At 46.4% G+C, this 23482-nt stretch overlaps 1 protein-coding gene across 1 annotated transcript; it reads right to left on the reverse strand.

Annotated features, from left to right (window-relative positions):
* Positions 1–470: 470 nt before the first annotated feature.
* Positions 471–21785, reverse strand: UTP15 (UTP15 small subunit processome component). The gene is made up of 13 exons (XM_038765491.1): positions 21697–21785; positions 15399–15585; positions 14637–14729; positions 14355–14539; positions 10885–11063; positions 9187–9312; positions 6296–6431; positions 4268–4352; positions 3121–3273; positions 2514–2615; positions 1671–1804; positions 1454–1512; positions 471–884 (listed from the first exon to the last, which is right to left on the reverse strand). Exons 2-13 carry the CDS (start codon positions 15486–15488, stop codon positions 652–654), a joined length of 1575 nt encoding a protein of 524 aa, XP_038621419.1. The 5' UTR covers positions 15489–15585; positions 21697–21785; the 3' UTR covers positions 471–651.
* Between the last annotated feature and the right edge of the window lie 1697 nt (positions 21786–23482).

Below are 23482 nucleotides of genomic sequence, written 5' to 3' on the forward strand. Positions count from 1 at the left end.
GTAGAGTGAACCAAGTCTCCCCTTTCCAGCTGAGTAGGAGTTTCCAACCCCTCAATGTGTTGGCTCCTGGTCCCTCAAAACCGACGTCTTTGAGGGGAGCAGTGGACCACCCACTTGGCCTTAGGGAAGCAGGGAGCTGCCTTGGCAGCTCATGGCCCCTACCAGTTGAGAAAGTGAAAGTTAGCCTCGTACTGGAAAGGAAACCTCCGCTCTATGGGAAGAGCTCCAAATCCACTGACTTTCCGAAGGAAATCCTCTCCTTAGGATGACCACCCACCGTCACTCTGCTTCATCCACCAACTCTGGACGAGGCATGAAGTTTCAATGAGTAGGTTTGGGTTCTTAACTCATCTGGAATATTTTAATGCACATGCAGGGGACTAGGCCACATGACCTCAGGGCTCATCCCCAACTATTGGATGCTGTTCACTGGAAGCTGCAGGCTCAAGAAACAACATGGGAAAGCCACATCTTAAAACTGGGATTTATTTTCCCAACATCATGTACCCACTCAGTATCTCTTCTAAACCATCACTTTGGGAACTTCTTCGAGGAAGAAGTTGTACTTAGAAAACCAGCACTGTACACAAAAGAGTTCTCTCAAATACTTCTTGGGCTCAAGTCCAGTGGTGCTGTTGACCATTCATGGCATCAAGTAGACACATTGCTTTTATCATGTTCCTGCTCCCTGGAAATGCCATTGGGCTTGTTCTCCGTTATGGAAGTGCTTGGTTTCCTCATCATGGTAGCGAAGAGCATATCCATCATCCCCAAGGCTTCCAGAAGTTCCTCCTGGTAGCCAATCTCTTTCTCGAGAAGCTCTTGGAGTTGCAAAAATTGTCTGTCGATGATGGAGGACACTCCGGCCATGGGCAGGTAGATGTCTGGGGGAGAAAACACATATTGGTTAGAGGCCCAGGTTTTCCCCCCAGGCATGCTGGTCAGCTTTGTCACTGTTAAGTAAAGGCAATAGGGACCTTGAACTAAGGCAGTAAGAAAAGAATAAAAAAAAAAATCAGTGAAAAAGCATTTGGACTTTGAAAATGTGCAGTAGAAAAGATTGGGTTCATAGTAATTTATACACTATGCTACCTTTCGTTCTGGGACAGTAAGTCATACCTCTTGACTGGAAAGAACCCGCTTTATAGTCCTCTCCTTTCACAAAAACTCTAATGAAGAGTTTAGGGAATAATCAGAGAGAATCTGCTTGGAGTTTTGCATTGATTCTTTGAAACGGTTCAAAAATCTGAAACGATCAAATCATTTGTATCTACTGAGTGCTTACTTTGTGCGGAACAATGTACTAGGAGCTTCGGAGAGCACGATGTAAGAGTTGGTAGGCATGTTCCCTGCCTGCAAGCTTACAGTCTAGAGGGAAGGGAAGGAAAGGAAAAAAAAAGATAAAAGCCAAAAAGAAAACCCAAACCCACTCCCAGCATCCCCTATTACTTACCAATGACCATTTCTGCAACGTTTAACAGGGCTGGGGCAAACCTAGGCTCTACCACGTGCCTGCAGAGGAAAATATCTCCATCAGAAATGAAGAGATGACCACCCTACCACGGCTCTCTTTAACACAAACGCTGGACCAAGTTCAAACTCAAAGCCACTTGGAGCACATTGGGGATTAAGCCGGGATTCCCCAGGAGCACACGCAAGTCCTCCCATACCCGAGTAGGAAGTTGAGGATCCTGCTGAGTTGCTGCTCGTCTCGGCCCGCCAGGGCGTTTGCGAGAGTTCCTCGGCGATTTAACTCCTGCATGATGGCAACGGCAGTTTCTGGATGCCTCCTTCTATCTCTGGACTACAAGGAAAAGGTTTAAGATTTGTGACGGGCTTAGAATCCGGACAGACAGGTAACAGCAACCTTACGGTCGCTGGATCCACGACTTGGCCATCCAGTACAAACAGCTGCCTCTTCCAGTTTTAAAGATCCAGCAGAATGGGGACTCCCCACCCCTTAGATGCATGATTTAGCATCCTGACAGCCAAAAGATTATTTCCTTCTGTCTAACCGAAATCTCTCCACCCTTACTTTGTGTCTATGTCTCCTTGTTGGGTCCCCCAGTGCCGGGAGAATGGGCTGGTACGCTCATCATGAAGCTTTCCAGCTGCTTCACTTACACTGTAAGCTCCTTGAGGGCAGGGAATGTGTTTGCTGACTTTATTGTACTCCTGCCGGCACTTAGTATAGTGCTCTGCAGTAGGTGCTCAGAAAATACTATTAATTTGCTGGAAGATGGCAGTCCTCACCTTCTCTTCTCCACATTAAGCGCCCCAATTTCTTCAAGATCCTCTTACACTGCTCTAATCTGGATCCTCCTGGGTTTCTGTTAAGACTTCACCGCCCAACCTCACATGCAAGATTTTGATTTCTCTGAGCGTCAGAACTCCTATAAACACATCCCACTACCCATTCCGGTTTCAACTGCTTACCTTGAAAACTCTTTATCCCAAGGTCCTGGATTACAGTACTGTCCAGGAGCCGATAAAAGTAAAAAGGGATCTCTTACCTGAAGAACTGTGTCAAGAGCCTTAGAGACCTGGAAGCTTTTCAGGTCTTTGTCGTACAACTTCAGGAGCTGTTTCGACTGTTTCTTAACCACGAAGTCAGCCTAAAAGAGTAATAAGGAGTGAGTAAAAAACCCTGACAAAAGGTCATTGCAATGTTTTCCACAAGGATGCCATAATAGGCATTCACATAGCCAGATGCCCCTCCAATCCCCTGGGTTTGGGGCATAGGACAGGGATGACGAGCAATTAAAAAAAGGGGTTGGGGGGGAAGCACACAAGTCAAAATTCAATGAACACCTTGTGGCGGTCACCAATCTTTAATGGGCAAAGCAAAAGAAAACCTAAAACCCTAGTCTTAATTTCCATTACTCAGGATCCTATTACCATTTTTAAACACAAAAATTATTTTACAATGCCAATAGACAATTGTGAAGAGACAAGAGGGCAAGACGATTAATGACTAGGTGGACCAGTCTATTAATTTTCAGAGGCTGGTCCTTTAATAATAAAACCCGCCTGCAACATGAGGTAGGCAGCGAATCCACAAATGGGGGTGGAAGACTCTGAAGTTTCCTCCAGCTTCTTCCCTCCCTCAACTGCCAGTACCTGTTTCGGCATATAATTCCTCCCTTTCACAAAAGTTCGATAAGCCGGCCTCCGCCTCCGGGAAGAGTGCTGCTCCTTTCTGACTTCAGGTTTTCGGTGTCTGACATTCAGCACTCCATTGGTCATCCCTACAATGAGAGTCTCATCTTCGGGCTAAAATTAACAACATCAGGAAACTTGATCAGATCCACACGGTCCGCCGAGTTGAAACCTATAGAGCGTTCCCTTCTCTATTCAACAGGGGTGATTTACTACCTCATAATATACTGCCCTTAGGACAGTTTTGGAAGTAGTCACTAGTCTTCGTATACAAGGGGATGGTAAGAAAGGAATACTGATTTCTTATTTCCTTTAACAAAGTGAATGTGGCGAGTCAATGGAGTTTAAGAATGCATGTGAGGCTCAAACCAATTGCTCCTCTGACCACAGAGGAGGGTAGCACTGAGGCTCTGCTTTTTCACCAAGCACCTCAGGAGGGGTTTATTTCTACGCACTAGGAGCAACCTTTATAGACAGTCACCCACTGTGAAAGCACAACTTGGCAAAAGGACACAGAAGAAAAGATGGCCACTTGAAATGTGGGGAGGGGACTGAGAACAAAGGATCCTTCCCCCGTACTTTTTTAAATCAGGCCTCTCTTCACCCAAAACTTGGGTCAGATGGGCCAGAGGACCACTGTTCATCCTTGTTGGAAGAGTGCTTGGGGGGTACTGGGCTAATGCAGTGCCCCACACATGGCGGGCACTTGATAAGGACTGGCAGAGGAGTAATTAAGGGAAAGTAAGGCCAAAAAGAGGCCTGCCACCTGGCTGGCGCGGGTACTAAACCCCTCAGATAGCTAGGCTGCTGCTGCTGAACCCACACTGGTGGCTATGGAAATTGCTCAAATGGAAAGAGAGAAATGCAATAAATTCTCTCTTGGAAGTGCATAATTAACCAACCGGCAATATTCATTGAGCTCCCAAGTGCAGACCACTATACTACACACTTTAGAGGGTACAATCAAATTAGGAGACAAGATGCCTACCCTTGAGTTTACAGGCTAATGGGGGAGACAAACACTGAAATAATTCACAGAAAGACAGGACTGCGTATGAGAGTTAATGCATAAAGCCAAAAAGAGAACAAAGTCTTAAATGTGACATACCGCCAGAGCCAGGCTTAGGATTGATGCCGCATAGGTAAAAGTATGGACAACTTTGTATGAGGCCGTGCTGTACACTTTCACATGCCTGTAAGGAAGAGCAGTTTGATGATGAAAAAAATTCTGGAACTCTCCTGCCTCAAGCACAAAATCTCTAGGATCGTACTGAAACAGAAAAGATACCTCTTTAAAACTGGGGACAGGAAACGGGTCTACCAACTCTGTTGTTTGGTAGTTTCCCAAGCACTTCGGAGATTATTCTGCACATAGTAAGTGCTCAAATACTGCTGGCCACTAAATTTTATTCTCTCAAAGAAGTAATTCAATGCTAGAGAACTTTGCGTACCAAAACCCTTTCATTTGAAAAATGTACACAACTTTTACAATTATTTCTCAGATAAGGACCTTCCCTTAAAATCAGAAAACCACAAGATATAGAAGCAGGTACAGGACTCACACAAGTCACGTAACGTCACTGTGCTTCACTTTCCTCATCTGAAAAATAGGGATAAGACACCTGATCTCCACACCTCTTGAGTGGTGAGCCCTGTTTGGGACTGGGACTATGGCTAATCTTACTGTCTTGCACCTGTCCCAGCATTTAGCATAGTTCTTGTCAAACTGCAGTGCTTAATATCATAACAAAAAAGAAAATTAACAAATTAATTCATTTTCCTGTTATTCTGTCCTGTGCTCATTTCCCAATCACCAGATAGATCATCACTAAGGTACCAGTAAGTCTGGGAGAAGTTAATGAAAAGTTTGGGGGCAGATAAAACTATTTTGAAAGCCAATAAAAAGAAAACCACAAATTATATGTGAACCTATTTTACTCTTCAAACTGAATAACATTTCAGAGAGATAATTTGATTCCCAATATTAATAGTGGTTGCATTTCAGCACATATTCTGTGCCAAGCATTATGCTGAGTGCTGAGACAGATAGAAGATAATCAAATGAGACAAAGTCTGTGTCCAGATGGGGATCCAGAGAAAGGAGAGCTGGTCACTTACCCATGATTTACAAATGAGGAAAACTGTGAGAGGATAAGTGACTTGCAATAATAACAATAATTATGGCATTTATTATGAACTTACTATGTACCAAGCACTGGGGTAGACTCAAGACAAACAGCCTGGACAGAGTCCAACAGGAGGGAATCAGATTTAATCCCCACTTTACAGATGAGGAGACTGAGGAACAGCAGTTAAGTGACTTGCCCAAGGTCACACAGTAGGGAAAGGGCAGAGCCATGATTAAAATCCAGGTCCTTTGACCCTCCCAGGCCCATGCTCTTTCCACCACGCCACACTGCTTCCTTTGGTCACACAGACTTGGCCATGGTCTCACAGCAGGCCAGGGAGGAAAACTAAAGGATCACCCAACCCCTAAACAAACCATCAGCTGAATTAGAGATCAAAATCTTTAGAAAATGAACTGGAAAAAACACTAAAAACAGAAAAATCTATTCTTACGTGCACACCCAGCTAGGAACAGGAAGAGGCAAGGATGGTGGACGGGTAACACCTGCCAGCTGCAACTTTATGCCTTAAAACACCACTGAAAGCTATCAGCAGTGTTTCAATAATTGACTATGTCAAGAGGACCGGTGGCCCAGAGGAATCATAGCAGAAGATATTTGCACCCAATTTTTATCTGTCGACATTAAGTCATTTGTCGAGTGGCCAAAATGGGGCACTCTCACCCTTGACAGATTGACTTAGCATGGCCCTCTCTCAGGATGAGTTCTCAGAACAAAGGGAGTCAGTTTTATTTAGTAGTGGGAGAGAACCATTACTGAGTATTTCCAAAATGCAATACTTCGAGTCATTTTGTATTTTAAGGAAAACCAATCCATGTGAGGAAGAAAACACTAGAAAATAACCCCCAGGGAGGTGGTTCCAATTTTCACCGGGCTCTTCAACATATTTTTCCAAGTAAACCGAATTCATTTCCAGGAACCATGGATGGATAACATTGTCGTCAACATGAAGACAATACTGAGGCACATCTGCAATGGCAGCTACTGACCTGTCCAGTGAGCCGGAGAGTAATCTTTGTCCAGAGCTGGTCAGACATAAACACGTTACTGTTTTGTGATGGTTTCTCAAAGACACTAGCAACTGTCCTCCCCTTAGAATGTCCCAGACCTTAACGTAACGACCGCCTATGAAAGGGAAAGAATGAAATGTAAAGTAAACATTGTGACATTTGTTACCCCCCTAAAAAGCATAGGCTTTCTTGCCTGCAAATTCTAAAACCCAGCTATCGGAGAGGAAAGGCACTCAGCGCTGCCACGGAGCCTGTTTTCATTAATTGACTTGGCTAGAATGCTACGGAAGAATTAGGGAACATTCTTCCCACAATGTGTGTCTAGATACAGCACAATGCAGCGTTGACGAAATGCTTTTAGGCACTTGTGTGGCATCTACCTAGGTGTAACGATTCCATCACAAATGCCCTGTAACAAGAGGCGCTTCAGAAACACAACCCCTACGTAATCTAAGAACTATGTCTGAAACTCAGCCTAAAAATGAGGAAAGTAAGTCTCATCTAATAACCCACGCCTTCAAAGCCTCTCAAGTTCAAAGGAAGCTACGGAATGTCCTTGTCGATCAGCACACAACCAAGTAGTGCTGACCGAAGAATTCTGTCTCTAAAAGCCTAATGTGAAGTCCAGTCCTCATTTCCCCTACTCACACTCCTGTGTCGACTATGCACTTGGCTGTATCCCTTAAGCACTTTGACTCGCATCCCAGACCCACACTTCTTACGTATGTAACCTTACACTCTATAACATCCCCTTATCTGTAATTTATTTAAATGTCTGCCTCAACATGTAAGCTCTGTGTGGCCAAGGATCATGTCTACCAACGCGATCATGTGGCACTTCCCCAGGCGCTTAGTTTGGTGCTCTGGCACCCAGCAAGCACTCAGTAAATAATAATGGTATCTGTTAAATGTTATGTGCCAAGCACTGGGGTAGATACAAGGTAATCAGATTGCCTGACTTGGGGCTTAAAGTCTTAATCCCCATTGTACAGATGAGGTAACTGAGGCACGGAGAAGTGACTTGCCCAAAGTCACACAGCTGACAAGTGATGGAGTCTGGATTAGAACCCACGACCTCTAACTCCCAAGCCCGTGCTCTTTCCACTAAGCCACGCTGCTTCCCATGACTGACTGACTAAGCCCTCAAGAGGCACAAACAGAATTTCTTTTTTGGACGCACTCATCAGAAACAAATGAGAAAGAATACGCGTACGGATATTCCTACCCAAGCCCAGGACTAAATTCCAAATTCTGTAAAAGCATCCTCTTTCTGCAAAAAAGTCATCTCACCTTGCATACTTGCAACTTCCACAAAAATCCCAGGATTGGCTAGTTTAACTAACACTTCTTTCATCCCGTAGAAGGGAGCGCATTTCAGCCTGCACCTGGACTTAGAGGTGCTCGGTCAGGCAGGGGGAGGCAGGTTACAAAAGGGTCCAAAAAAGGGTCTTAAAGATCCACGTGGGGGTGGGGCTGCTCAGCCCCACCTGCCCTGACCCAGTCCCAGCCGGAACCACCCTGTGCCCCCAGAGAATGGGGAGGGCCAGCAGAACGGGCCACCACCTGAACTTCACGGCCCCGCGGTGCAGCTCTGGACACCCTGGGGAGGACTACCCGCTCCATCAGTCAAACCCCTGCTCATTTCCCACTCTGTGATGCCCAAGAGGAAGAGGTCACTCAGGGGACCGTACGAGGGAAGCCAGCTCTACAACCCAAGGATGCCGTCCTGGGTCACGCCAACGAGCCAAGTCCAAAAGGCCGGCAATCTGCTGGAACCCAGGGAAACCTGGACCAGCAACGGGACAGTTGCCCTCCGTGATTACACCCTAACCTGAAACCCCTAACCTCACCCCTTAGGAGCCCACCATGTGCCATCTTCCACATGTCCATCAAAAAAGCCTTCCTTTCCCTTTAGTATCCTGCTCTGGACGATCATCATCATCAATCGTATTTATTGAGTGCTTACTATGTGCAGAGCACTGTACTAAGCGCTTGGGAAGTATAAATTGGCAACATATAGAGACAGTCCCTACCCAACAGTGGGCTCACAGTCTCCTCATTCATAGTCATTCATTCAATCATAGTAAGCACTTAACAAATGCCATCATTATTATATTCAGCGCTTAGAACAGTGCTTGGCACATAGTAAGCGCTTAACAAATACCATCATTATTATATCCAGCCCTTAGAGCAGTGCTTGGCACATAGTAAGCGCTTAACAAATGCCATCATTATTATATGCAGCCCTTAGAGCAGTGCTTAGCACATAGTAAGCGCTTAACAAATGCCATCATTATTATATCCAGCCCTTAGAGCAGTGCTTGGCACATAGTAAGTGCTTAACAAATACCATCATTATTATATCCAGCCCTCAGAGCAGTGCTTGGCACATAGTAAGTGCTTAACAAATACCATCATTATTATATCCAGCCCTCAGAGCAGTGCTTGGCACATAGTAAGCGCTTAACAAATGCCATCATTATTATATCCAGCCCTTACAGCAGTGCTTTGCACTAGTAAGCGCTTAACAAATACCATCATTATTATATCCAGCACTTACAACAGTGCTTGGCACATAGTGAGCGCTTAACAAATGCCATCATTATTATATTCAGCGCTTAGAACAGTGCTTGGCACATGTGGCAAATGTGGATCATCTCCACATTTATCTGCTATCTTCTGACCTGCCCGATCACCTGTGGAAATGACCTCAAAGTACGTGCCGTCCACGCTGTCACAGAGTCGTTCCCTCTCAGTAAGGCAGCAGAACGTTTGACCAAATGGTTACCTCCCGGACTTGTGTTTTTGAAGTCCAGAGAGGTGGGGACGGAGGCGGGGGGCCGGGGAGAATGGGGGAATGCAAGAAATACCTGCTGACACTAGCAGACCTCCAGATGGGAAAAGCAGGACACTCTCCACGGGTTGTCCATGCATAATGGTCATGACGCTCTTCTGGCTTCGGCTATCGAACATCTTCACGGTGTGGTCGTACGAACCTGAAACACCAGGTCAAGTTCCATGTGATTCATTGCCTAATTGAAAAGGAGCGGACCCGAGCACCAGATTCGCGAGGAGAGATGGAAAGCCTTCTTCTGCTGAAGTGAAAGGGTGCCTGCCCACTTGGATGAACAAACGATATGGCTTGAAGCCACGTAGCTAGGTGACCCCCATCAACAGGGACCTATGGGTTAATACGTAGCCTCCCTGGGGGCAAGAAACGTGCCTCATATGCTTCTGTCGGACTTCTCCAAATGCTTAGAGTGGCGCTTTCCATCCCGTGTCCGCTCAAATACCTTCACTACTACTCTTGTGTGCCCATACGTGTGAGGTGCTCTCTTCAGCTCTTGAGAAGCAGAATGGCTTAATGGTTAGAGCAAAGGCCTGGGAATCAGAAGGTCAGGGGTTCTAATCCCAGCTCTGACACATGTCTGCTGTGTGGTCCTGGGCAAGACACTTCACTTGTCTGGGCCTCAGTTACCTCATCTGTAAAATGCGGATTAAAATCGTGAGCCCTGTGCAGGACAGAGACTATGTCCAACCCGATTTGCTTGTGTCCACCCCGGTGCTGAATACAGTGCCTGGCACACAGTAAGCGCTTAACAAACACCTTCACTATTATTAGTTAGCAATGTCTACCTTGTACTGAACAGTTCCCATCTCAACACTGCCAAAATTCCCACAATGCTGGAAAGGCTTTGAAAATACTGGTTCTGTTGCTCTTTTTTTAAATGGTATTCATTAAGCATTTACTATATGCCAGACACTGTACCGTACTTGGGATAAATACAAGATAATTAGATTGGTCAGTCCATGTCCCACGTGGGGATGAAGGCTTTCAGCCTTTTACAAATCAGGTAACTGAGGTGCAGAAGTGAAGTGACTTGCCCAGGGTCACACAGCAGTCAAGAGGCGGAGCCGGGATGAGAGCCCGAGTCCTTCTGACTCCCGGCGCTGTGCTCTTCCCGCAAGGCCAAGCTGCATCAATAATAATAGTAATAATAATAATGATAATGGCATTTATTAAGCGCTTACTATGTGCAAAGCACTGTTCTAAGCGCTGGGGAGGTTACAAGGTGATCAGGTTGTCCCACGGGGGGCTCACAGTCTCAATCCCCATTTTACAGATGAGGTCACTGAGGCACAGAGAAGTTAAGTGACTTGCCCAAAGTCACACAGCTGACAATTGGCAGAGCCAGGGTTTGAACCCATGACCTGTGACTCCAAAGCCCGGGCTCTTCTCCACTGAGCCACGAATTTGGAACACTCTGTTCTCTTCTGAACCATTTCTACACCGATACACCATTGCCATGGAGGTGTGGACAAAACCAAACCACCCAATCAGATTCCGAAGGCCCACAAAGACTGAAGACAGAAGTCACAAAAAACTACTTTAAGGAAGAGAAGGACAATAAGACAGAAGGGAAAAGATGGAGAGAGATAAGTTTAAACACTAAGAGGGCATAAAAAGCCAGCCTTTACTAAACTGTAGAAGCACAAAGAAAAATCCCAGTCACGCAGTGCAAGAAAGATTAGCAATTCTGGAAAAGCATTCCTAGACGCCAACGAACCTGTTACAAAGAGGTCTTCGTTCACCTTGCTCGTACAGCCGCATCTCACGTAATCCGTATGTTCGCTGAAGGATGTGATCTCTTTCCCGTTCGGAATGTCCCACAACTTGGACGTGTAATCATCAGCTCCAGAAAGGATCCGGTACCGATCAGCTGTAAAATCTACTACATGAACCGCTCTGAAAAAAACCATCACATACTGTGGCCGACAATCGGTTCCCTTGCATTCAAACACTTCGCTGTTCGTTAATGGTTTATTCACTTGAGTTCTGTATTTACCCCAGTTCGGTCAGTACCCACAAATTCCCTAAGTTATAGCCACTGTCTCTAACATTAGAATATAAGCTCCTTGAGGGCAGAGATCAAACATCTTAACAGTTTCTCTGAGGCTCTGGTACAAAGCCTGACACTCGCTGCAGATATTCGTGAGTTTCTAGCACTGTCTAACGGTCACGGAAGAAATCATTTGCCTGGATGCTAGTGATGGAACTGCTACTGACAGCTCTCGCCGAAAAGACTATAAGCTCCCCAAGGGCAGGGATCTGGACCTTCATTTTGTCTTTTCAAATGGTTACTACAATGCTCTGCACCCATTAAATGTTGATGAAGAGAACAGACAGAAGGGCAGGACTGCAGGAGGCAAAAGAGCCGGTGTAGGGGTCGGGGGATGAGGAAACACTTCAACTGTGAGGAGCCCATGGCATGTCAAGGTACTTAGTCTGTGCTCCTTCTGTGCCCAATTAACAGCTCAAAGACCTGGCACAGCGCGGAAGCATCCTCAAAGCCATCACACGTCAACTGTTCGCTGGCATCCCTGTGATCTTCAAATGCAGCTCTGGCAGGAGCCCAGTCCTCTGAGAGCCAATCAATCAATGGCACTTTCTGAGCCTCTATACTGGATAGAGAACAGTACTAAGCGCTTGGGAGAGTAGTCAGTTGACAGGGTGCCCACCCACAACTAAAAAAATCAAGATGTCCTAAACCGAACTGCTCATGTTCCCACCCAATCAATCAATCAATCGTATTTATTGAGCGCTTACTGTGTGCAGAGCACTGTACTCTCGCCTCTCCACAACTTTCCCATCAATATAAACACCCTCATTATCCTCATATGTCTGCAACCTTGGCATGATCCTCACCTCATCTCTTGCACTCAACCCACATATTTAATGTCCCATAACATTCATCGCCCACAACACTGTACTCCTCTAACACCAAGTTACTTACTGTGCTTCAGTCTCATCTCTCTCACTGTCATCCCCTTGCCCACACCCTCCATGCTGCCTGGGACTCCCTCTGCCTTCAAATCCAACAGACCACCACCCTCCCCATCTTCCGAGCCCTTCCGATTAACCTCTAGTCTCCCCTACGACTATGCACATGAGTCCACACCCCCTAAACACTTAGATTCTCACCAAGCTTTTGCATATACCCTTATCCGCTCCCTCTACCTAAATTTTCATGTGTCTCCCAAGCTAGACTCTAAGACCCTTGCGGGCAGGGATCATGTCTAATTACTCTATTGTACTTTCCCAAGCACTTAGTACAATGTTCTGCATACTATGAATACCACTGATAGCTTAATGGATCACAGAGGGTAGACAGGAATTGTCTAGAGAGGAGGAAGCGTGGATATGGGTGTTAGGGCATTCAACACTTAGTACGGTGTTTCACACCCCACAATCGCTCAATAAGTACCACTGGTTATGTAAGGTGTGGAAGGAAGTGCTACAGCCCCGGTCCCGTGTGGGGGGTCAAAAGCTTCCATTTAGTTCTGAGCTGAGCTAAAGACACATTCAAACGTGAACATCCTCCCGCCGGAGCAAAGCCAGAGAGCCCAGCAGGGGCGGAGGGTCATCCCGGCTCTGCCAACTGTCAGCTGTGTGACTTTGGGCAAGCCACTTCACTTCTCTGGGCCTCAGTTCCCTCATCTGTAAAATGGGGATTGAGACTGTGAGCCCCCCGTGGGACAACCTGATCACCTTGTAACCTCCCCAGCGCTTAGAACAGTGCTTTGCACATAGTAAGCGCTTAATAAATGCCATTATTAGTATTATCCTGGAGAAGGGAAGTGTCTGGTCTCCCCAGGTACATGGCCCTGCCTCGCTTGCCTACTGAAATCTGCAATTTAGGACTACACTGCTCAGAGCAGGTCACAACTCGTAAAATAAGGGAACAAGCGCATTTACCTCAGGCTCTGAATCCTTAACTGTCAACATCACTACACTGACTGTAGCCCAGCTTTCAAAGACCCAGTTTAACTGAAGCTTCATTCAAAAGGGCCTGTTTAGTACAATGGCTCTTGATGTAAAACAGTTCCCTCGTTCACAAGAAGGCTCTGAAGATGCAGATCGCTTTAGGGAACATGACTGATGCACCAAATGGTAGCTCAATACTTCTAGAAGCAGCGTGGCTCAGTGGAAAGAGCCTGGGCTTTGGAGTCAGAGGTCATGGGTTCAAATCCCGGCTCCACCACTTATCAGCTGTGTGACTTTGGGCAAGTCACTTAGCTTCTCTGGGCCTCAGTTATCTCATCTGTAAAATGGGGATGAAGACTGTGAGCCACCCGTGGGACAACCTGATCACCTTGCTAACCTCCCCAGCGCTTAGAACAGTGCTTTGCACTTAGTAAGCGCTTAATAAATGCTATCATTATTAGTAGTAGTAGTAGTAGCAGCAGCAGCAAAGGCAACCGGGAAGCAAAAAACATGCCCAGACAAGTCACTCTCGCACCTTCATCCAACTGCGGTATTTGTTAAGTGTTTACTATGTACCGAGCCCCACATAGTAAGCGCTTAATAAATGCTATCATTATTATTAGTAGTAGTAGTAGCAAAGGCAACCGGGAAGCAAAAAACATGCCCAGACAAGTCACTCTCACACCTTCATCCAACTGCGGTATTTGTTAAGTGTTTACTATGTACCGAGCCCCACATAGTAAGCGCTTAATAAATGCTATCGTTATTATTAGTAGTAGTAGTAGCAAAGGCAACCGGGAAGCAAAAAACATGCCCAGACAAGTCACTCTCACACCTTCATCCAACTGCGGTATTTGTTAAGTGTTTACTATGTACCGAGCCCCATATAGTAAGCGCTTAATAAATGCTATCATTATTATTAGTAGTAGTAGTAGTAGCAAAGGCAACCGGGAAGCAAAAAACATGCCCAGACAAGTCACTCTCACACCTTCATCCAACTGCGGTATGAAGTGTTTACTATGTACCGAGCCCTGCACTAAGCGCTGGGTCAGATGCAAGATAGTCACGATCTCAGCAGGAGAGAGAGCAGGAACTGAATCCCCCTTTCGCAGATGAGGGAACCGAGGCACAGAGGAGCGAAGCGGCTTGCCCACGGTCACCCAGCAGGTACGTGGCAGAGGTGGGATTAGAACCCGGGGCCTCCGATTCCCAGGGCCGGGCTCTTGCCACGAGGTCCCGCCGCTTGCCTAGGTTGGGGGGAAAGCTCCTTACTTCGTGTGGCCCTCGAACTGTCTCAGAGGGGCCCTGCCGCTGATATCGAACAGCTGGACGCCCCCTTCTTCCCCGCCGGCAGCGAGCAGTTGGCCGTCGCCTCGGTAGGTGGCACAGTACGCGGTGTCCTTGAAGCGGGAGAACGTCTTAATCGGTGCCTGGGAGTAGCGGCCATAGATGTGGATCTGCTCACGGGACACAGAGCACGAGAGCGTTTCTCCCCCGCCGCGGGTCAGCGACTCAAATGAACGAGAAGGAGCCGAGGGCTGTCGCTCAACTCACCCTGGAAGAGGCTGTGACGGCGTAGTTGAAGGGAGAGCAGGGGGAGAAGTCGACTTTGGTCACGGCGCCAAATTCCTTGATCTGAACAGGAGTCTGTGGAAAACACTGCAATGTCAGAATCGTCCCGCTGGTCATCCTGAAGAAATCTCAGGCTGAGGTTACGTTTTATTTGAAGATGAGGTACAAAATTTGAATTGCAAATTTCAAAACTGCCCTTTTTTTTACAATAATATGACAAGAAGAGAATGGATACAATTTTGTTTTGTTGAGGAGATATCTATTTAGTCATTGTTTTAATTGTGTTTTAATTAGTAATTTAATTAATCTAATTTAACTATCAAAATACTGAAGAAATGCTTTATATTACTTACTGAGCATGCATTATGTGTGCAGCACTACACTAGGGGCGTGGGAAAGTACATAAAAGACCCAATCGTGCCCTCAAGGATCTTACAAAACTAAACTTTTTCTCTGCAATTTACGTGCTTACCTTGAAATTCTTCCAGTACAGTGTATCGTGGGTGATATTGAGCACACTAAGTGCTCAATAAATGCCACTGATTGATTGGCTCATGCTGGGCTCTGGAATGCTATGTGCCCACAAGGAACTCAAAATACTGAAGAAATGCTCTATATTACTTATTGAGCATGCATTATGTGTGGAGCACTACACTAGGGGCGTGGGAAAGTACATAAAAGACCCAATCGTGCCCTCAAGGATCTTATAAAACTAAAATTTTTCTCCGCAATTTACGCGCTTACCTTGAAATTCTTCCAGTACAGTGTATCGTGGGTGATTTTTTCACCAAGCTTTGGATAGGTCTGAATAACTACAGGCTTATAGCTAGCCATTATTTCTTTTCATGCATTCAATCAATTTCCCCCACAAAAGAGGGAAATCTTTCCAAATCAGATTATCTTTATTATTGCAATTTCCCTTTGGAAAAATCTGGAAAAGAATAAAAGACGTTAAAATCGTGCATTAAAAACGTATTCAAATTCCTTTTCATTTGCCAGTCCCCACCCCACGTTTTGTTACTATTTTAAAGAGGAAAGAATAATCAGAATATTGCACACTTGAATGCCAATCAGCCATACCTAAAATCCTAAATTCAAAAATCGGACTTTGGCTGCAAATGAACACTTTTTACGGTATTTGTTAAGTGCTTATTATGTGGTCTTTTAGACTGTGAGCCCACTGTTGGGTAGGGACTGTCTCTATATGTTGCCAATTTGTACTTCCCAAGCGCTTAGTACAGTGCTTTGCACATAGTAAGCGCTCAGTAAATACAATTGATGATGATGATAGGCACTCTGCTAAACACTGAGGTAGATACAAGTCAATCAGTTTTGTCATTGTCATTGTCAGCTCAGTCTTAACCCCCAGTTTACACATGAGGTAACTGAGGCACAGAGAAGTGACTTTGCCCAACGTCATGCAACAGACAAGTGGTGGAGCCGGGATTAGAACCCAGGTCCTTCTGACAGGCCTGGGCTCTATCCATTAGGCCACACTGCTTCCCCTTCAAAAATTCCCACTACAGTTAAACTGGCACTACTCACTGTAATTTCTTTACATTAGGTCTGAGGCTACTAAATCAAGCCGCAAAGAAGTCTTGCCCAGCTTAGCTCAGCATGAGAAGCTGGGATAATCAAGACATCAATCAGTTAATAGTATTTAAGTGCCCAAGGTGTACCGGCACTGTACTGAGCGCTTGGGAGAATTAAAATAAGACACAACCCCTGCCCCTCAGGGATCTTAGAGTTTAGCAAGGGAGACAGTGTGATCAAACATTCAGAGAAGAACGATGTTACCATAACTAAAACATCCCAGGAGACACTTCTATTACTCTTTGGACTATATATATATATATATATATATATATATATATATATATATATATATATATATACAAAACCAAACATACTAACAAAATAAAATAAATAGAATAGATTACAAGTAATCTACAAGTAGTACAAGCAAAATCAATCAATAAATAAAAATAAATAAATAAATAGAGTAATAAATATGTACAAACATATATATATACATATATATCAATCAATCAATATATATATACATATATATCAATCAATCAATATATATTATATATAATATATATTGATTGATTGATATATATAATATATATATTGATTGATTGATATATATGTATATATATATGTTTGTACATATTTATTACTCTATTTATTTATTTATTTATTTTTATTTATTGATTGATTTTGCTTGTACTACTTGTAGATTACTTGTAATCTATTCTATTTATTTTATTTTGTTAGTATGTTTGGTTTTGTTCTCTGTCTTCCCCTTATAGACTGTGAGCCCACTGTTGGGTAGGGACTGTCTCTATATGTTGCCAATTTGTACTTCCCAAGCGCTTAGTACAGTGCTCTGCACATAGTAAGCGCTCAAAAAATACGATTGATGATGACGATGATGACTGTCTCTGTATGTTGCCAATTTGTACTTCCCAAGCGCTTAGTACAGTGCTCTGCACATAGTAAGCGCTCAATAAATATAATTGATGATGATAATGATGACGACTAACACAATGTGTGAATACAACTTAAGTCACCCATGATTCATTTTGATTAGCGTCTCAAATCTGGTGCAAGTTCCCCAAAAGTAAAACGAACTGCCTGAAATGAAACTTGTCAAATGCATAGCTTCCAAACAACTTGGATCACAAATGAGCATGAATGTAAACTATATTGCATATTTTACATATTGTACACTCTAGTGCCTATTGTTTTTTTAATGGTATTTGAGTGCTTTAGTATTTGTTAAACACTTACTATGTGCTAGGCACTGTTCTAAGCAATGGGGTAGATGCAAGGTAATCAGGTTGGGCACAGTCCATGTTCCACATTGAGTTCACAGTCTTAATCCCTATTTTACAGATGAGGTAACTGAGGCCCAGAGAAGTTAAGTGACTTGGCCAAGGTCACACAGCAGACAAGTGGCAGATCCAGGATTAGATCCAAGGCCCTTCTGACTCGTGCCTTTATCCACTAGGCCATGCTGCTTCTTTACTTTAGTAAGTGCTTACTATTGCCAGGCACTGTACTTAAGCGCTGGGATTAATTAATTCATTCAATCGCATTTATTGAGTGCTTACTGTGTGCAGAGCACTGTACTAAGCGCTTGGGAAGTACAAGTTGGTAACATATAGAGACGGTCCCTACCCAATAGCGGGCTCACAGTCTAGAAGGGGGAGACAGACAACAAAACAACACATATTAACAAAATAAAATAAATATAATAGTAAGTATGTACCAGTAAAATAGAGTAATAAATCTGTACCAACATATGTACAGGTGCTGTGGGGAGGGGAAGGAGGTAGGGCGGGGGGGGGGGGATGGGAAGGGGGAGGAATCAATCAATCAATCGTATTTATTGAGCGCTTACTGTGTGCAGAGCACTGTACTAAGCGCTTGGGAAGTACAAGTTGGCAACACATAGAGACAGTCCCTACCCAACAGTGGGCTCACAGTCTAGAAGAGTGGGCTCACAGTCTAGAAGGAATGGATACACGCAGATCGGGTTAGATTGGAGATTGAATTGTTAGATTGAAGCAGACTGGATTCGAACCCAGGTCGTTCTGACTCCCGTGCTCTATCCACTAGGCCATGCTGCTTCTCTGTTACTCCATATTTCGTTCATAATCATCACTATCAATGGTACAATGGTACTTATTGAGTGCTTTACTGTGTGCGGAGCACTGCACTAAGCACGTGCGAGAACACAATACAACAATAAACAGACGCATTCCCTCCCCACAATGAGCTGACAGTCTAGAGGGAGGGAGCCAAACATCAATAAAAATAGATTACAGATATGTACATAAGTTCTGGGGCGGGGAGGACGGACAAAGGGGGCAAGTCAGGGTGATGCAGAAGGGAGTGGGAGATGAGGAAAGGGGGGCTTAGTCTGGGAAGGCCTCTTGGAGGAGGTGTGTCTTGAATAAGGCTTTGGAAGGGGAGGAGAGTAACTGTCAGATTTGAGGAGGGAGAGCTTTCCAGGCCAGGGGCAGGACGTGGGCTAGGGGGTCGGCGGTGAGATAGGCAAGATCGAGGCCCAGGGAGAATCAATCAATCAATCGTATTTATTGAGCGCTTACTGTGTGCAGAGCACTGGACTAAGCGCTTGGGAAGTACAAGTTGGCAACATATAGAGACAGTCCCTACTCAACAGTGGGCTCACAGTCTAGAAGGGGGAGACAGAGAACAAAACCAAACATACTAACAAAATAAAATAAATAGAATAGACATGTACAAGTAAAATGAATAAATAAATCAAGTAATAAATATGTACAAACATATATACAGGTGCTGTGGGGAAGGGAAGGAGGTAAGATGGGGGGGATGGAGAGGGGGGCGAGGGGGAGAGGAAGGAAGGGGCTCAGGGAGAAGGTTAGCACTAGAGAAGCCAAGTGTGTGGGCTGGGTTGTAGAAGGAGAGTAGCGAGGTGAGGCACAGGAGGGGAGGCAAGGTGGTGGACTGCTTTCAAGCCAGTAGGAGTTTTTGTTTGATGCAGGTGGATAGGCAACCACTGGAGTTTTCTGAGGAGTGGGGTGACACGTCCTGAACTTTTTGGTAGAAAAATAAGAAGAAGAACGGCATTTGTTAAGCACTTACTGTGTTATCAGGTTGTCCCAGGTGGGACTCACATTTTTAATCCCCATTTTACAGATGAGGTAACTGAGCCACAGAGAAATTAAGTGACTTGCCCCAAGTCACACGGCTGGATTAGAACCCACGACCTTACACTCACAAGCCTGTGCTCTTCCCACTGGGATCTGACCCCACGATCTCTGACTCCAAAGCCCAGGCTCTTTCCACTGAGTCACGCTGCTTCTCTATGAATGAATGAATGAATACTAGGGGCTAGGGTAGATGCCAGCTCATCAGGTTGGGCCATCCCGGTCGCACGTGGGACTCCCGGTTTTCCTCCCCATTTTCCAGAGGAGGGAAGTGACTTGCCCACGGTCACGCAGCAGACAAGCGGAGGAGGCGGGATTAATAGTAATAATGGCATTTATTAAGCGCTTACTATGTACAAAGCACTGTTCTAAGCACTGGGGAGGTTACAAAGTGATCAGGCCGCCCCATGGGGGGGCTCACTGTCGTAATCCCATTTTACAGATGAGGAAACTGAGGCCCAGAGAAGTGAAGTGACCTGACCAAAGTCACCCAGTTGACAGTTGGCGGTGCTGGGATTAGAACCCATGACCTCTAACTCCAAAGTCCAGGCTCTTTCCACTGAGCCACACTGCGAGTTTTGGATTAATCATGGCATTTATTAAGCGCTTACTATGTGCCAAGCACTGTTCTAAGCGCTGGGGACGTTACAAGGTGATCAGGTTGTCCCACGGGGGGCTCAGTCTTAATCCCCATTTTACAGATGAGGGAACTGAGGCCCAGGGAAGTGAAGCAACTTGCCCAAAGTCACCCAGTTGACAGTTGGCGGAGGCGGGATTAGAACCCACGACCTCTAACTCAAAAGCCCGGGCTCTTTCCACTGAGCCACACTGCGGGTTCTGGATTAACGGTGCTCTGCACACAGTAAACGCTTAACAAATGCCATCATTGGGCAGGGGCCGTCTCTATATGTTGCCAACTTGTAGTTCCCAAGCGCTTAGTACAGTGCTCTGCACACAGTAAGTGCTCAATAAACACGATTGATTGATTGATCATTATTATTATTATTATTATTTATTAAGCGCTTACTATGTGCCAAGCACTGGGGAGGTTACAAGGTGATCAGGTTGTCCCACAGGGGGCTCAGTCTTAATCCCCAGTCTACAGATGAGAGAAGCAGCGTGGCTCGGTGGAAAGAGCCCGGGCTTTGGAGTCGGAGGTCATGGGTTCGAATCCCGCCTCCTCCGCCACTTGTCAGCTAGGTGACTTTGGGCAAGTCACTTCTCTGTGCCTCACCTCACTCATCTGTAAAATGGGGATGAAGACTGTGGGCCCCACGTGGGACAACCCGATCACCTTGTATCCCCCCCAGCGCTTAGGACAGTGCTTTGCACATAGCAAGCGCTTAACAAAGGCCATTACTATTACCAGTCTTCACCCCCATTTTCCAGATGAGGTAACTGAGGCTCAGAGAAGTATCTCGTTCTCGCCTGTCCCGCCATCGACCCCCGGCCCACGTCCTCCCCCGGGCCTGGAATGCCCTCCTTCCCTCTGCCCATCCGCCCAGCTCGCTCTCTTCCTCCCTTCAAGGCCCGGCTGAGAGCTCACCTCCTCCAGGAGGCCTTCCCAGACTGAGCCCCTTCCTTCCTCTCCCCCTTCTCCCCCCCCGCCTTACCTCCTTCCCTTCCCCACATCACCTGTATATATGTATATATGTTTGTACGTATTTATTACTCTATTTTCTTTCTTTATTTATTTTACTTGTACATATCTATTCTATTTATTTTACTTTGTTAGTATGTTTGGTTTTGTTCTCTGTCTCCCCCTTCTAGACTGTGAGCCCGCTGTTGGGTAGGGACCGCCTCTAGATGCTGCCAACTTGTACTTCCCAAGCGCTTAGTACAGTGCTCTGCACACAGTCAGCGCTCAATAAATACGATTGATTGATTGATTAAAAGATGTCTAAAAGTCTACAGCTGAGAGAAGCAGCGTGGCTCGGTGGAAAGAGCCCGGGCTTTGGAGTCGGAGGTCATGGGTTCGAATCCCGCCTCCTCCGCCACTTGTCAGCTGGGTGACTTTGGGCAAGTCACTTCTCTGGGCCTCGCTTCCCTCATCTGTAAAATGGGGATGAAGACTGTGAGCCCCACGTGGGACGACCCGATCACCTTGTATCCCCCCCAGCGCTTAGGACAGTGCTTTTTGCACACAGTAAGCGCTTGATAAATGCCATTATTATTACCAGGTTGTCCCACGGGGGGGGCTCACAGTCTTCACCCCCATTTTCCAGATGAGGTAACTGAGGCTCAGTGAAGGGACTTGCCCAAAGTCACCCAGCTGACAAGTGGCGGGGGCGGGATTAGAACCCAGGACCTCCTGCCTCGCAAACCCGGCGTCGTCTTACCTGGGCCCCGGCCCGGCCGTCGGCGGCTCCCCTCAGCGGCGGCCCGTCACGTGCGGCCCCTCAGCGGCCGCCATCACACCCCCCGCCTCACTTCCGGGCCCGTCGCTGGAAAATGACGTCGCCTCCCGCACCGCCCCTCCGCGGAACAGACCAATCGCGGCGGGGCCGACGCGCACGCGCGCCGGAGCCGACCAATCCCCGGCGGCTCCCGCCCGCCCCTAGTGGCCGGCGGAAGGGAGGCGCCCGCGCTGTCTCTGGTCTCGGCGGGGAGGGGGCCGGAAGTGACGTCGGAGGCCGTTGCAACCGGAGGTCCGCGGTGACGGCGGCCTGGACGGAGCGCAGGTAACAGGCTCCCTGAGACCATCCATAGAATAATAATAATAATAATGATAATAATAATGGCATTTGTTAAGCGCTTACTATGTGCAAAGCCCTGTTCTAAGCGCTGGGGAGGTTACAAGGTGATCAGGTTGTCCCACGGTGGGCTCCCTGAGACCATCCCCCCCGCCTTACCTCCTTCCCCTCCCCACAGCACTTGTACATAATAATAATAATATCATTTATTAAACACTTACTATGTGCAAAGCCCTGTTCTAAGCGCTGGGGAGGTTACAAGGTGATCAGGTGGTCCCACGGGGGGCTCCCCGAGACCATCCCCCCCGCCTTACCTCCTTCCCCTCCCCACAGCACCTGTATAGAATAATAATAATAATAATGGCATTTATTAAGCGCTTACTATGTGCAAAGCACTGTTCTAAGCGCTGGGGAGGTTACAAGGTGATCAGGTGGTCCCACGGGGGGCTCCCCGAGACCATCCCCCCCGCCTTACCTCCTTCCCCTCCCCACAGCACCTGTATAGAATAATAATAATAATAATAATAATAGCATTTATTAAACGCTTACTATGTGCAAAGCACTGTTCTAAGCGCTGGGGAGGTTACAAGGTGATCAGGTTGTCCCACGGGGGGCTCCCTGAGACCATCCCCCCCCCGCCTTACCGCCTTCCCCTCCCCACAGCACCTGTATCTAATAATAATAATAATAATGGCATTTATTAAGCGCTTACTATGTGCAAAGCACTGTTCTAAGCGCTGGGGAGGTTACAAGGTGATCAGGTTGTCCCACGGGGGGCTCCCCGAGACCACCCCCCCCGCCTTACCTCCTTCCCCTCCCCACAGCACCTGTATATAACAATAATAATAATAATAGCATTTATTAAGCGCTTACTATGTGCAAAGCCCTGTTCTAAGCGCTGGGGAGGTTACAAGGTGGTCAGGTTGTCCCACGGGGGGCTCACAGTCTTCATCTCCACTTTACAGATGAGGTCACTGAGGCCCAGAGAAGTGACTTGCCCCAAGTCACACAGGTGATAATCGGCGGAGGCGGGATTTGAACCCATGACCTCCGGCTCCAAAGCCCGGGCTCTTCCCACTGAGTCATGCTGCTTCTCTACCCACATCCACCCACCCTCCTCAGTGGACTAGATGGGCCTTCCCTTTTCCTTCCAGAACTCCTCCCCATGGCTCATCTGGGCGCCGGATCTTCTTTGCCACTGAATTGGTGACCTGGGATCCTGAAGAAAAATGATGAACTCAGTATACTTCCAGAAGTCATTTGTATTTTGTATTCCTCTTATCTCAATAGAAATATATATTCTCCTTGAATGTGTATATAACTCCTTGAGGGCAGGAACATTTCAATTTGCTCTCTGTGCTCTGCCCATCCGCCAAGCTAGCTCTCTTCCTCCCTTCAAGGCCCTGCTGAGAGCTCTCCTCCTCCAGGAGGC

This window comes from Tachyglossus aculeatus, chromosome 23 (genome assembly GCF_015852505.1).
Source record: "Tachyglossus aculeatus isolate mTacAcu1 chromosome 23, mTacAcu1.pri, whole genome shotgun sequence".
NCBI classification, from domain to species: domain Eukaryota; kingdom Metazoa; phylum Chordata; class Mammalia; order Monotremata; family Tachyglossidae; genus Tachyglossus; species Tachyglossus aculeatus.

Bases quoted from the DNA above. Each gene is read 5' to 3' on its own strand.
- UTP15 (XM_038765491.1), bottom strand. From the start codon at position 15,488: ATGGCTAGCTATAAGCCTGTAGTTATTCAGACCTATCCAAAGCTTGGT. The intron at 11,064-14,354 runs GTAAGGAGCTTT...GGTTTTTTTCAG, and splicing joins CAGTTCGAGGGCCACACGAA to AGCGGTTCATGTAGTAGATT. The intron at 3,274-4,267 runs GTATGTCACATT...TGTTAATTTTAG, and splicing joins TCCTAAGCCTGGCTCTGGCG to CCCGAAGATGAGACTCTCAT.